At 41.3% G+C, this 15909-nt stretch overlaps 1 protein-coding gene across 2 annotated transcripts in view; it reads left to right on the top strand.

Moving 5' to 3' along the window:
* TMEM178A (transmembrane protein 178A) overlaps positions 1–15588 on the top strand; it is a 56109-nt gene extending 40521 nt beyond the window's left edge. For both annotated transcript variants that reach the window (XM_043918175.1, XM_043918176.1), the window contains exons 2-4: positions 1014–1127; positions 4205–4342; positions 14619–15588. In XM_043918175.1, coding sequence (XP_043774110.1) covers positions 1014–1127; positions 4205–4342; positions 14619–14860 — 494 coding nt within the window. In that variant the 3' untranslated portion in view covers positions 14861–15588. The remainder of the gene's footprint in view (positions 1–1013; positions 1128–4204; positions 4343–14618) is intronic.
* Positions 15589–15909: the final 321 nt, after the last annotated feature.

Raw genomic sequence — 15909 nt, 5'->3', positions numbered from 1 at the left:
ATCTTTAAAAAATTTTCACTTTATTATTACATTTACTCAAAGTCTACCAATTAGAGATTATTTGCATCTATGAGAACTTTTTTTAACAGCTGCCTGAGTTAAAGGATTAACATTTACTCACAGCTCTTTAAAAGTTAATCTAATCAGTTTGCATTTATCCAAACAACTGATCACAGTGATTTACAAGGAAAGAACAAAGTTTTGTTTTATTTTAATTTGAAAGGAAGATAGATACTTTTGTTGGATTCAGCAAATTTTAGGGGAAAAATAGGCCTGTGTTAATCTATGCAATAAAAGCATGGATTGGAAGGGAATGTAGAAGTTGCTAGATAAAGTAGTGGGTATTTTCCCCTTTCAAAATATTATGCAAACAACCAGAAAAGGGAGGAAACACATTTCTTTCTTCTTTAAATATCACCCTTTCTCTTAGGACCTCGAATTCAGATCAATAAAATTTGTATTAAGGAATTAACATCAGCTACTCTAGGGCTAGTTAGGCTCTTGTGGGTTGTCTGGAGACCTAATTACCACTTAAACCATCATGTGGAAGGCTCTTGATGGAAAAATGTCTTCTGGTTTACAAATAACACACTTTCAGATGTATTTTTTGATTCAGCCCATTTGAGAGTTTGAGGTTGGATCAGATTTGGATGCATGAAATTTACCTGTGTTAACATTCCAAGCTGATTTCCCCCAATCCTCTGTATACTTTTAGGCCATTTCTCCTTAAGGAGTTTTGTGTTTAATTAACACAAATTCAGTGTTGAAAAAACAATTAAGGGAGTTTAGATTCTTATCAAATTTAATACATTCAAATATAGAAACATGATTTAAAAATGATTTCATGTTTTGGGTTTGTCCTGCTTTGACTTGTCTCTATTAATGAGAGTAATCAATAGATTCTTCTCCCTTGTCCCTTCAAGCCAGTTTAGGAGGCATTATCCTGCCTTCAGTTTCCAGAATTCTATTACAAATGCACAAACTAGTAGCTCACATTTCTTATTTCCTTCAAGGTATTGCACAGCGATGTACAGCTATCAAGTACCACTTTTCTCAGCCAATCCGCTTACGAAACATCCCTTTCAATTTGACCAAGACAATCCAGCAAGATGAATGGCACCTGCTTCGTGAGTATTTCTGGGAAAGGGTCAGAGAGGAAGCGATGTCTTTCTGAACAAAAAGCATTCCCACCAGCCCTTTCAGATCTGGACTGAAAGATGCTGTGCTGATCCTGCGTGGGCCTCTGGGCCCCATCTGACTTGGGCAGAGACTCAGAGGGTCATCTCACCGTGCCGAGGTCACAGCTTGTTTGCAGATCGGACGTGTGAGAGTCAGGCGTGGGGCTCTGGGAGACAGTGCAGCGAGCTTGTCTGTCCTGGTGGCATCTGCATACAAGCCACATCCTGGGTGTTTCCTTTAGCAAGTCATGGGGTACAAGGCCCTGATCTGGCAATTGTCTCAGTGAGCCCAGGAGATTATACCTTAGGTGCTCTTATTTTTGTTTTGTTTATCCAATATTCATTTTAGTTACCATTTCTATCTCGGACTTTGGTGTGTCTGTTCAAATATCTTTATGAGTGTATGTTATAATTTTCTCAGAAGATGTCTGTTACCTCCACATCTTGATGGCAGGAACTCTTTTGTTACTGTTAGGAAAATGTGAAAGTCTAGAAAGGATCATGCAATGTGACACCAAAGAAACTGATATTTACCTGAAAACTATTGATTCACGTTGCCTAGGGATAGATAACCCAGGAAAGCAAAACAAAAACAAAAACAAAAACACCAGCTAGGCCTAATTCTTTTTAGTGTTTACCCCACTCAGAGGTTGACATTGTCATTTCCAGTGCAATCAGTGCAAGGACTTCAGTGATCTTGTTTGGCGACCAAAGTCACTACAAAGGCAGAGTTTCATTTTGCAAAGTAAAATCTCTCTGCAGATCAAAGGGCTCTATTTTGAATCTCAAACACATAAATGGAAGCTCTTAAGATACTGCCCACAGCAGTGGTATAATATTATAAATATTGTGATTGGCACATTTAGAACTTGGAAAGTCCTTGGCTTAAATGTGGTTTATTTCTTAATAAATCTGAAAATTCCTAAAAATTATTTTTGGCTGGCTGATCTTAATGGTCATTTCTCAACAGACCTTAGTTAGAGCCTTATCTAAGTGTTCTTAAAATTACTTTTGAGCATGTTTAGGGTTTTTTTGCCTTAATCATCTATCCAGAAAGCCACATAGTCATTGGTTTTAGGTGAGAAAAGATCATTACAGGGTCCTGAAAAAGAACCTTGTCTCTTTACTCTAAGAGTTTGTACCCTGTCACTGCCCAGCAAGACCATGTTGAGCGTTGTCCTCCTCATCCTCTTTGAGGTTCTCATGGAAAGATGCTTTCAGCGGTCTCAGGTGTGGCTCTTTCCAGGACAGTCATACTTGGTGATCTGTACCATGTTTAAGCAGATAAGCTTAACATGTCTGGTACTAATGCGAATCCCATGTGGATTATATCTGAAGCTTGTGTGTGTACGTTTTAATGGCCATAGAAAATAAAACTTGAATCACAGGGAATTTAGGAGGTTGTGAGATTATGGTGGCTGAGCTATGATGACATCGAATGTCTCAAAATGACTTACACTGTAATATTAAACAGCCCCTTTAAATGAACTGTGTCTGTGACCCCTAGCTCTGTGATGTATACACTTTCCCTTCTAGGCTGCAATGCCCTGATTCAATATAGATGCTCTGAGCTGGAAATAAGAAATTCTTTTGAAAGAAAGGGATGAACCATGTGTGACAAGGCCAAGACTGGAAGCTACCGTAATCCACCCTGTATACACCACCCTGAGTTGCCCAGGAGCCCCAGGAACACACAGGGAGGTGGTATCTGCCTGGGCACCTTTGCAGAGCAGCCCGCATTCACGCAGCAGGGTGTGCCTATTGTCTGGGCTCTGTATGCGCATAGGTGTGCGTGCTCTACCTTGCCCAGCACTGTTGACTGGTCTCAGGGTCAGCCTTATGTTTGGGATCTATTGCTTTAAGAGGGGTCAAAGAAATTTAGCCACAATTTTAAAAATTATCTTCATTCAAATTTAAAAAAGGAGAGAGGAAAATAGAAAAAGAAAATAACAGGAGGGTGGGCAATCAGAGTATTCAAAGTGTTCATTGCTCAGTCATGTCTGACTCTTTGCAACCACATGGACTGTAGCCCACCAAGCTTCACCGTCCATGGAATTCTGTAGGCAAGAATAGTGGAATGGGTTACTATTCCCTTCCCCAGAGCATCTACCTGACCCAGGGGTTGAACCTGGCTCTCCTGTATTGTAGGCAGATTCTTCACCATCTGAGCCACCAGGGAAGCCCAGTGTACCCAAGTACATGAAGTCAGTCAGTCTCTTGGTTATGGCCCAAAAGGTGGGCAGGGGCTGGGCTCCTGGCCCAGTGATCACAACCATGGTGGTTTTGTGATAGACCAAACTTGACAGTTGCATATACAGTGGGGTTGGCCATGAAAACAGCCCTTTTTTAACCTGAGTACTTGGATGCTTGGGTGGTAGGACCTGTGTTTAAGGGGAGAGGGCCTTTATGAGCAGATGTCTTATATGTGCATCTTGGGTCCCATTTTAGGTACAACTGCTTTCACTCTCTCAAATCCTTTTTGAAAATAGGCAGGAGGAAATATAACTGAAAAATAAAATAATTGGCATCCTTGCTGCATAGGGTAAAACCATGTTTCACTGTAGCTGACTTTTTAGACTTTTTCCCCAAAGTCAAATTAATTACAGTCACTGCAGTTGGTGGTGACCTAGGTTTCTGTTGCTTTTTGCAGGATAATAAAGATCCTTTGTAAACCTTCTTCAGTTTGTTCAGTACAACCTTGTTTGTTTGCAAACAAACTCTTAGTTTGTTAAGTAACTCGTTATCTATAACTCTTGCTTGCCTGGTGTCCTCTGGTCTGAGTTCTACTTGGTATGGACTTTTTCCATGGATTTAGAGAAGGCAGATGTTGATACCTCAATTGGTTATACCCCATCTGTCCTCTTACTAAATACTTGGGAAGTTTATTTCCTAAATCACCTTGGCCCTGTAGACGCTATGCCTATCCATGCAACTTATTAATTTTCACAATGTATACAGAGCTCTTCATTCTCTAATTTTCAATAACTCTCCTTCTTGTTATTTTGAATGTTTGTATTTGAGATTAGATTTAAGAAGAATCACTGCTGGCTTCCTGGGCATGGCTGTGGCTGTCCTGCTTTGTGGCTGCATTGTGGCCACGGTCAGCTTCTTCTGGGAGGAAAGCCTGACCCAGCACGTGGCTGGACTCCTTTTCCTCATGACAGGTAGGTGGAGCCCCTCTGACACCTTTCCCAGAAAAAGTGAAGGCTATTCTGCAGCATGTAGCTTCACTTTGTTATCTCTCTGTTAATTTTATTTTCACTTGTGAGAAAAGCAACCAAAAGGTTCTTTGGCTTTGGTGGGCAATACAGAATTTAAAGAAAACAGCCATGTTAAAAACATGGGCCTGATTTCCCTATTGTGGTCCATTACAAGATTAGATGGAGATGTCTTAGGTTTAATCTCCGTATGAGGCAGATCTGGTTTTTCTGTCCCATTCTTTCATATTGTCCCCCTAGCTCTGACGTGGACTCTTAGCAGAAGTGGACCATTGGTTCTCAGGAACCCTCCAGCAGAGGATGATAGCTCAGCACAGTCCACGCCTCTGGGCAAGTCAGCTCAGTCCATCCTTAGTGATGGAGTCACTGGTGTCATTTTTTACACACAAAAAGCATTCATTAATTTTATTCTACAGATATTTTTTGAGGACTTCTTATGGTCCAGGCACTGCTTTACATATAAAGACACACAGAGATTAAGGCAGATAAAATCCTTCTCCATTTCTGTTGTGGGGAGACACAAATGATCATTTGTGACAGTCATAAAAGCTGTGAGAAGGAGAAACGAGTTGGCAAAGGGGACCCTATTCTAAATGGGGAGTGTGCTGCAGGCAGAGGAAGGCCCAATGCCAAGCCCCAAGGAGGGGTGGGTTGATGCTTGTGTTTTGAGCTACAGAGAGACCAGTGTGGCTGGAGAGCAAGGAGGGAAGGGACAGCATCCTGTGAGGCAGAGAAGCAGGCAGTGGCTTGGATTTTAATCCAAGAGTGATGGAATTCACCAGAAGGTTTTAAACCAAGCAGTCACTTTATTTTAAAGCAGGAGGTTGGGTGGGGAGTGTGTGGAGACATAGCTAGTCTTATTGATTAGCAGGTGACGGACATTTTTGTCTAAGAAGGAGCCAAAAGAGCTGAATTGAAGGCTGAAATTGACTGAACGTGGCTTTGGGGAGAAAACCTTTCCTCCTGCTTCTTCTCAGGACATGAGTGTGATAGTGATTAGTGAGTGCCAAGGTAGCAGTCTCACCCGAGTACGCTTAGCATCACGGCGCTGTTACTCTAGATGTGCCGGCACTTTGAATGAGCTTATTTTTGCTTCTCTGGAGTCCTGTTACTCAAGTGAGCATGACTGGGTCTTCTGACACTTCTCACCATCACGATCACTTACTCAGGCCGGTGTTAGCTCGAGGCAGCAGCGCCCCTCGGTGTTGGCATTGTCTCTGTCTTTCATGACTGACAGGTAGATGGTCAACCAGTCAGCCTGCCTAACCCAGTTCTGCCACTGGGTTAGAGGCCCTTCCTTCTAAGTTCCGTGGGTGTGTTTTCTACCTGATGATATGGGGCTGTAACTGGCAGTGATCTAGAATCTGGATGATCATTGTGAACATTTAGCATTTAAAGCATTTAGAAGTCACCTGGGTCCTGAAAAATTCTTAGCAGAACATCAACTTTTCCAAATTTAGGGGATTACACAGAGGCTGAAGGATTGTAGCCCTGGGAGGCTAAAAATCTTCCCCCTTTTCTTCCCTCCCTTTATTAGCTGAGCCCTCCTTTTTCTAACTCTCAGTCCTCATAGACATCAAAGTACAGATTCACTATCCCCAGCCCTGAAAAGGCCCCACGTTGTATCCTTAGGAAAATGAAAGGAGCTGAGGGTCAGACAAAAGCCTCAGTAGTACTAGTTTTTAAAGGACACTTTTAATGTGGGTAATGCATGAATAATTTAGGATGCTCTTAGATATAAAACAATTGCTGGCATTAAAATAAATCATAGGACCATAAAAGCCAGCCTCAGTGAGCATTCCTTGGGAGGAGGAGGGGCTTGTTTAGTTTTAAATAAGAGGAGGTGGGAGTTCAGTCTTGGGTCAGCTCGGAGCAGAGTTAGGAACCGAGTTTCTTGAGCCAGCCCCACCTGCCTCTGCTCAACCCTAAACTGAGTTGTGTACCTTTGGGCCAGACTGATTCAGGGCTCAGCAGGGTTTATTATTCAAAGTCCCTGTGCAATTGTTAAACAAGAAAGAACAAGCAGAACAATAGCCACAATAGCAAAACCCCACTGCAACCCCCCTCCAAAATCCCAAACTTGTAAACTTAAAGTTTGATGACCAGTCCTGGAGGATAGACAGACACCACATAACACTGTTTGGCTTTTTTGGTTTTGATTTTGACTGCCCAAACGACATTTTTTTTTTTTTTTTTGGACTAAAGGGAAAATCTACTTACAGATGTCACCATCTAAAAAATTAGGTTGTTAAAATATTTTCCTTATCCTAAAGAAGTCTTGCCCACATCTTTGTCTCATTAAAACAAAATAAAACAAAGGGGAGAGAAGTGGCTGTGGCTCTAAAAGGGTAGATAATTCAGGGCATTCTCATGATGGAAATGCCCTGTATCTGGACCATGAAAGTGGTCACATAATCTGCACACATGGTGACATTCCATGGAACGAAGTGTGCACACACACAAGGGAGTGTGTATAAAAATGGTGAAATCTGAATCAGGTGGATGGACTGTGTCTTTGTCAGTTTCCTGGTTGTGCTGTTATACTAGGGTCATATAAGACATTACTGTTTGGGGAAATCGAGTGATGGGTGTGTAGGATCTTGCTTACATATATGTTATTTTTAAATTGGGTTATAATTACAATGTTGTATTAGTTTCTGCTCTACAACATGGATCAGTTTTAAGTGTACATATATCTCCTGTTTCTTGAGCCTCTGTCCCACTCATCCCCCATCCTACTCACCATGTTACTTCTTTCAACTGCATTTGAGTCTACAGTTATTTCAGAAGAAAAAGTTTAAAAAAAAAGAAGAAAAATGTTTGCAACCTTCATCATTTGGGAAGTATTTTGTTTTCTAGGCTTCCATTGAACATTATACCAAATCCATTCCCCATGTCCCTATATTGTTCTGTGTTCTGTTTTTAATCCATTTTAATAGCTGCATTTTCTTCCATGGAGGGGATTTGCTGTGCTGTACTATGGGATTTAGGGAGGTTTGTTTCCTTTTTGCCACTACAAATAATTTTCCATTTCCTTCTAAACACTGAGATAGCTGTGTTAATCCACTGCATGAGATAAATTAGCTATAGGACCTTTGCATGTAGCTGCGGGAGATGAGAGCAAATAAGGGTTAAAAGAATTGATTTTAATTAAGCAGAAATGTCTTCGGCAGTCCTAGTCAGCGTCACTCCCACCGATTTCTGATGCTAATCTTAGCCTCTTCTAAGGCGCTGGCATCTTCACTCTACCTGAATTTATTAGTCAAACCTTCAATGAAGATCATCAGTGATGTGACAGTTTGAGATGTTAAAATGGAAACTTGGAAACAATCTCTCCTTCTGCCGTATTGCATACAGACAGCTCTTGATTACCCACATGTGGAACAGCAGGGCTGTAACTGTCACTTCTCATCCTAATTCCCTGGGGGCTCCCAAGCAGCCCTCCAGCTGGGCCAGGGGCACAGGGCCCCAGACAGAGCCTTCTGACTTCGCGTCCTCTGAGGTTACACACCCTGTCACCGAGGCGTATGCAGAGGACTAAGGAAATGAGACTAATGATCCAGGGTGAGGGGCTGCCCTTGACCAGACAGCACTGTCTTCGGGCACTGCTAGTGAGTATGTGCATCAGCTTCAAATGATGCTTTCATTAGATCACCATTGTGATAGAATGATGATTATCGTTTGTTAGACATAAATATCTTCAAAAGTTAATTTATTCAATGCAAATATTTTGGGGCCTCCATTCCCCTTCATAGGCTGTGCCAGGAGTGACCACTGCTAACAACACAGGGCTTTTGGGACAGCAGAGAAAGGAGAAGCAGTCCAGGCCACCCCAGCCCAGCTCGGGGTGGGTAACACCCACATTAGGCAACCCGTTGTTTTGCTTCAATACATTCAATTTTTTTTTTTTTTTTTTAAAAAAGGCGTCCTCTGTAGGTGTATTGACTTATCTAGGGTATCCATTGATTATTACCTAAAACTATAGGTTCTTAATGCTATATCTGAAACTCTTAGGGCCAGGTGCACTTTGGAATTCAGGATATAAAAAATATTTTTTTTATATTTTTAGAAAGGTAATATAGTGCATGTATTCTGTATTATCTAACACCCTAGGCAGGGTCTCAAATCAAATACATTAACATTTCTGCAGCCAAACATATGAATATTCACACCAGGCAGGATCAATAAGGACTATCAATAGCCGTGTGTCACATCAGACCAAGATTTGCTGGTCAGTGACATTGCTGCATTCTCTCAGAAGAAGATTGGACGCTTTCTGGGTTTAGTAGTTGCAGACTGTGGACCATGTATTTGATTTTTTCAAGACGTGTCATCTGTCTCTCTTAGTCCTGCCCAGTCATTTAGTTAAGGCAAATTAGCAATGGCTCTTTGAGTAATCTATGTGAAAGTAGCGTGAGGCATTTTGTGTGTGTGTGTGGAATTGCAGAGACCAGAATGATGGGCAGGCCATCTTTTGAAGGAGTGAAAAAAAAAATCAATGTTTATGCCTTTGGGTGTTGCAGCTACGTTATTTATCAAACAGGCTAACCAGAATGCAGCAACTTCCGCTCTCTTCTGCCTTTCAAGCACATCAAAGGAGGATGGTCAGAAGAGTGGGCCCAGTTACCCTAATTACACTGTACTGGCTGGCCACGGGCACTGAGAAGAGTTTAAGGAAGGAAATTAGGTTGATGATCTGGGATGCAGCATACATTCACTTCTTTCCCAATCCGAAACTATCCCTTTGTGTCTTGTAATTCTGTGATATCACCGTATCTTCTAATTAAGAATTTTGGCAGAAAACCTTTTAATATTTTATAAGAAAAGTAACTGCGTACAGGGCTCTTCAGAACCAGTAATTATTCACCCTTTTGAGGATGCCACCAGCAATAGCCAGGACAGAGGCTTGGGACTTATAAACTCCTTTCCCTTGGCACCACCAGCTGGGCTGAAGGGTATCAGTGGTGGTTGCCCCAGGGAGCTCCTGGTTGGTCAGGAGAGAGGGGAAAAGGAAGGAAATGTCTAAGAGAAGAGGGAGGAGAGGTGACCTCTCTTCTCGTGGCTTTTTAAGAAGGATCATTTGATTTAGAACTTTGAAATGCAAGGCTGGTACCTTATCTTTCAATGTCCTCATCCCATATCTTGCATTAACTAAGTTGCTACTGACAAAAAAGCAAAATTATCTGAAATAACTTGCTATCTAGATAAATCTCGCATGCTAAAAGTCGCTTCGGTCGTGTCCAACTCTTTGTGACCTCATGGACTGTGACCCGCTAGGCTGCTCTGTCCATGTGATTTTTCCAGGCAAGAGTACTGGAGTGGGTTGCCATTTCCTTCTCCAAGGTAAATCTTACAGAGGGCAGTTTGGCATGAATTGGTTCTTCAGTGTGTCGAACTCACTGCATTGCAGAACTCAGTTCTGTTCAGCAGGTTTTGCTGACTCCCATGTCCTCAGTGCTATTAGGCCCCGTGTGAAACTTACAGGAAGTCTGGGGTAGGGAGGGGTCTCTACTCCTTTTCCCTGAGATGCGTGCTTGGAAGTGAATGGAAAGAACATTTGGGGTTCATGATCATGTCAGTGTCAAGAAAATGATGGCTGTGACCATCAAGAACTCATTCAACTCAGCTACCTCTGATGATAATCAGAACTGGGTCTGGAACCTAGGAGGGGCTTACAAATAATTCTTTTTTATTTTTGGGCTACACCACACAGCTTGTGGGAATTTAGTTCCCTGACCAGGGATCACCTGTGTCCTTGGCAGTGGGAGTGCAGAGTCCTAACCACTGGACCTCCAGGGAATTCCACTTATAAATAACTCTTGAGCAACTGAGTGAAAGAGAAAGAAAGTGAAAGTTGCTCAGTCCTGTCCGACTCTTTGAGGCACCATGCAATTGGTCTGTACAGTCCATGCAATTCTTCAGGCCAGAATACTGGAATGGGTAGCCTTTCCCTTCTCCAGAGGATCTTCCCAACCCAGGGATCAAACTGAGTAAATAACTCTTAAAATAGTAAAGTTTTGCTTAGGCCTCTAAAAGGGATAGAAATGTACTTCATACATTGAACACATGCACACAATGTTATCGGCTAGATCATGTGGCCCCCCTCCCATTTGTATGTTGAAGTTCTAACCCCTAGAACCTCAGAGTGTGAGTATATTTAGAGACAAGGTCTTTAAAGAGGTAATTAAATCTAAATGAGGTCATTAGGGTGGACCGTAATCCAAGGTGACTGGTGTCCTTATAAAAAAGAAGGAATTTGGACACAGATAGTTACCTGAGGAAGCATATGTGAAGGCACAGGGAGAAGACCCCCAGCTTTAAGCCAAAGAGAGAGGCCTTGCAAGAAACTCACCCTTCTAGGACCTTGATCTCAGACTTTTAGCCTCCAGAACTGTGATAAAGTAAATTTCTGTTGTTGTAGCCATCCAGTCTGCTGCTGCTTTCTTAAGGCAGCCCAGGCAACTAACACACATGAAGACTATAAGACATGTGTAGGGAACTAAAATAGAATTCAACAGGGTCAAAACTGACTAAGACTACTAATCTAGCTACACACAAGATGTTTTCATCCTTTAAACACTTTTCCTTAACATCTTTGAAGTTAGAAGGGTTTTTCTTTCCTCTTCTTAAGAGCTCTTCTTAAGCTGTATAATATTGCCCAGCCCATGAAGAAGAGCTATGGCAGCTATGTATGTGCAAACTTCCTTAGAGCTGTGAGGGTCCAGAAAGGGGAAATTCCTAGATATGCTCTTTGGCTCGTCTTTACTTTTCTCTCACTCAGAACCACTTCAAGAGCATCTTGGAGGGAGAAAAAAATGTCCCCAGAAGAGCAGCCTCTGGGGACAGTTGTGGGGAGGGAGAGGAGCAGACACCAGGCATGTTTATGGGCTCATGGAGTCTCCTCTACCCCCTCTCAGCTGAGAGAGTAAAGGCAGAAGGAAATAAAGCAGGTTTTCATCAAGGTTTGGTGATGCCCTATTCCAGGAAGAACTTAAGTGGCACAGAAATGTGTATATTTCAAGATAAGATAAATAAAAATAAGGAATACAAATAAGACAAAGGAGCAATCAAGTCTGCGAGGCAAGATGGATCCAAGGGTGAGGTCAGTAGCCGAAAAGCATGCCATGAATTTGCCAGTTTTTGCTCCTGGGTGTGGGGCGTGGGTACAAATGTACCTTTTAGGGGAGTTTCAGCTCTCTGGCAACTTGGTGAAAAAAACAAAACAAAACAAAACAAAACAAAACCTTGTATTAGTGATATCATTCACAGTGTCCATGAGGTAAACACAAACAAAGTCCCCTGGGCATGACACTCAGGGCAGAGAGAGTTTAAATCCTCAGGTTATAATCTTTTTCTATTCAGTATGAGCTGGTGTTGTTATGCTAAAATTCATTTCACTCAATAAATGACCAGCCCAAGTTTCGATGCATGAAGCAGGGCTCTTAAAGCTGGTGCACTGGGACAACCCAGAGGGATGGGATGAGGAGGGAGGTGGGAGGGGGGTTCAGGATGGGGGGTGGGGGACACAGGTACACCCGTGGCTGATTCATGTCAATGTATGGCAAAAACCATCACTATATTGTATTATGTATATTATTTCTAATTGTTGTATGATCATTGTTTATATAATAAAATGAGGAGAAACCCAGGGGGAAAAAAGTTCATTTCACTCAAAGCAGTTTTGGGTGATGGCAGGGGAGAGATGCTAATAAAATATAAGTTTAGTATAAAATCAAAAGGAGTATGTGCAGAAAGAAAAATTCATGACTCATTCAATTTCTTATTTAGCTGTATAATATTGAGTACGAGATTCACTAGGAAATTTTGGGAAATGACCTGGCTCTATGCTATATTGTGGAATAGTAGAGTCCCTGAAAATTGACACAGCGAGGGACTTCAGGAACCAAGCCCCCATTTTTTTTCCTAGATGAAACTCAGAGAGGTTAGGTAATTTCAGGGTCACACAGTGATTAGTAGTAGAGCTGGGGACCAGAATACATATTACCTTCATCCCAGCCCAGTGCATTTGGACATCAAAGGATGCTTAAGAGTCTTAGTTTGAACTCATACTTTCTGAGGTCATTAAAAATTTGTTACTCGTAAAAAGCTTCACTTTCAAGCACTCTGCTGTGTGCAGACAGATAAATGCAGATTAGAGTTTGTTCTCCTGTGAGAAGGTTACTGTTCTATTTTTAATATTTTACCTGTTGATACTCTAGAGATCCAATTCTTCTGCCTATTGTCCTATTACCAGCACTCATTAGACAGACCTTGTTACGTATAAAACATTGTCTTTGTTTTGCTGCCAGTGAAAACATTCATGTAGATGCAAGAACATTTGCTCTTTATATGGTTTGAAAAAAGCAGAGTAGTAGTCTGTTTTTAATTGGACCAATCCTTTATGAAAGACTTATTTCCATCATGATCTTTCTTTAGTGAACGCAAAAAGCAATGTGTTTACCATAATAATTTGGAGCAAGAAGTCAGAAAACAAGATTTTATAAAACGTAATCGTTTTAGAGTCTAAAAATAGAATTATGCCAAGAGTAGGAGATATTAAATCACCTCAGATCAAGTGTCCTTTTAATTTAAAGCATTTCTAAATGCACATTTGGAAAAGGATTCAGGCAATGTGTCCTTATGCGATTTAAGTGCAGGCACATTCTAGCACTTAAAAATGTCATTAAAGGGGAAAAAGGAGGCATTAAGGTGATCTTTATTTCCTCCCTGTTGGTGCCTGTTCTGAGTTTGTTTTCTTCTGGTGTTTCTGATCCCCAAAGCTCTATTAAAAAGGGATGTGGGGATCTGTTACTTTTCACCTTCTCTTTACAGTTCCAAACCTGTCTCCGAATCCTACGGAGATGCTGCAGAGATCCCTAAGGTTACCAAAGCAATTTTCCAGCAAATGGATATAACCTCCTTTGTACACGGGGATAAACCAAAATACTAAAAAGAGATGTGTAGGACTCAGAACAGAACGAAACATTCTTATACTTGACAGGGTTTTTGTATTTATTACCCACCTTCAGCTCAGCAACTGCCTTATTGCAACCCCATGCCTACCGGAAAGGAGCGTCCTTAGGAGTCCACTGTGGTAAAATAGAAGCATCTACATCCTTGAGTACTAAGAATCCTGTCTTTTGGGCTTTTGCAGCATTTTTATCAGAATGCTGATTTTAGTGTTCTGAAAGGACAATTGTATATAACGTGTTGACATGAAGAAGTTAAATTGTTCGTTTTCCTTAGGCCACCCAAATTACCTGCATTCTGAGTGGTTGAATTATAGATCTCCTATATATGATGTCAGCTATTTTACATCAACTCCAGCTTCTCGGATTTAATTTACATTATTTAAAATTTTTTTATCCATTCATTAAAAAAAAAAAAAGATTTTTGAGGCCCTAGAATGTGCCAAGCTCTGTGCCTTAAAAGAAACTTGTAAAAATTAATTTAAGATATTATTCACAGACAACTGGATAAATTTCAAGGATAATGTTAATTGAAAAAGAAAGACTTGGTATGATTGCAGCTCTCTAAAAATGCGTCAACTTAGGTATAGAACAGAGGGACATGAGACTTGGGACTTTCTTGATGGTCCAGTGGTTAAGAATCTGCCTGCCAATGCAGGGGACACAGGTTCAATCCCTGGTCCAGGAAGATCCCACATTCCTTGGAGCCACTAAACCCGAGCACCACATCTACCAACCTGGCACCCTAGAGCCCGAGCACCACACCTAGGGAGTGGCCCTTGCTCACTGCAGTGAGAGAAAGCTTGCACACAGCAAAGAAAATCCAGTGCAGCCAAAAACAAAATAAATAAAAATAATACAAAGGAAAGTAAAATTGTTTGTATTAGGGTTGAGTGATTATAGAAGATTTTTTCCTTAAAAATAATCAAAATTTCTAAGTTTTTAAGAGTAAAAAAATTCATATATACATACTGTGTAATTTAGATAATTCTGAATAATTCAAGTTACCAGAATTCTCCCCTATCTGTCTTTTTCACTCCTGTGTCTCCAGAACCTAGCATACAGTCTGGCACATAAAGGTTTTGCCAATGTTTGTTGAATGAAGTAATTCAAGTGAAAGGATTGTGGTTCTTTTATTAATTTGGACTCATCATCTCATCTGTTGATCTGATGTTCACAAAGGCCTGTCTGGCATTTGCCTGTAGCCGGCAAAACTGTAACGGATCACTCTGCTCTCTTTGTATTATTTATAGGAATATTTTGCACCATTTCCCTCTGCACTTACGCTGCCAGCATCTCCTATGATTTGAACCGGCTCCCGAAGCTAATTTATAGCCTGCCTGATGATGTGGAACACGGCTACAGCTGGTCTATCTTTTGTGCCTGGTGCAGTTTAGGCTTTATTGTGGCAGCTGGAGGTCTCTGCATTGCTTACCCATTTATCAGCCGGACCAAGATTGCACATCTAAAGTCTGGCAGGGACTCCACTGTATGACTGTCCACACTCAAGTTCACTCCTTGGTGGCCCCGTCCACAGTGCGGACAACTCTTGAAGGGGACGGAGCGGAGTTTGAGTCAGGATCCCAAGCACAAACACCGTCTTTGACATTCCAGTCTGTTGCCTGCCAGCCCCTTGTGGATGACTGATATCAAATCATGCAAAACCTCCATACTTTTCTAAGGACAAGACTACTGTGGATTCAAGTGCTTTAATGACTATTTATGCTTTGACTGTGAGGAGTAGGGAACAGTGCCATGGAACATTTCTCAGTTTAGAAAGAGAGGAAACTGCAATGGAAAAATTTGTACGATTGCCACTTATTTCAGAAAGTTTGTATATAACAATTACCCGAGAGTCATTTCTATTTGCAAAAGGATTCATAACAAAGCGAGTATAATTTTCTTGTTGTTGTACCATGCTTGTTAAATTTTAATGCCGCACCTTCAGAACTTGTCCTAATGGTGTCTTGTGTCAGCTCCAAATATTTGTGCATTATTTGTTGATGTTTTTTGTCACAGGAAGATTCTTCTGTTGCCTTATTTATTTTTAATTGAAGTCTCTTCTCCATCTTTGTACTGGAATCAAAATCATAAGAGAAACAGACCAACCGTGGAAGAGTTACCCTGTAATACTATGCAGTATTGTTTGAAGTCCTATCTGTTGTTCAACCTGTCCCTTTATGTTAACCAGATCTCTGCATTAAATGACTGCCTCCTTGTTAATCTGGGTGTGTTTTTCTATCTTTCAGCCATGGCAGTAAGTCTCCCTAGCCATTTGGACAGGTGAGAATCATTTCAGTGAGGTTGGTCATTTTTATTTATCCTTTGTGGCTCCCACACACATGCTATTTACAAAAGATATCATTTTTCAAGCTTCTTTTAAAACCTTACTGAAGTATTTTGAGTTTTCTTCTCCCCCTCTTCCTCTCTCTTTGCGTCTGCCTGGTATTTAGCCAGTGATAAGAATTTACAGTTTCTGGCCTTATCCTTGGACCTCCTAAGCCAATGGGTTTCAACCTTGGCTGCACATCAGAATCACCTTCT

The sequence above is a fragment of the Cervus elaphus genome, chromosome 11, assembly GCF_910594005.1.
Source record: "Cervus elaphus chromosome 11, mCerEla1.1, whole genome shotgun sequence".
Classification (NCBI taxonomy): domain Eukaryota; kingdom Metazoa; phylum Chordata; class Mammalia; order Artiodactyla; family Cervidae; genus Cervus; species Cervus elaphus.
Note: the sequence above shows the minus strand (reverse complement) of the source record. Positions and strands in the feature narration are given on the sequence as shown.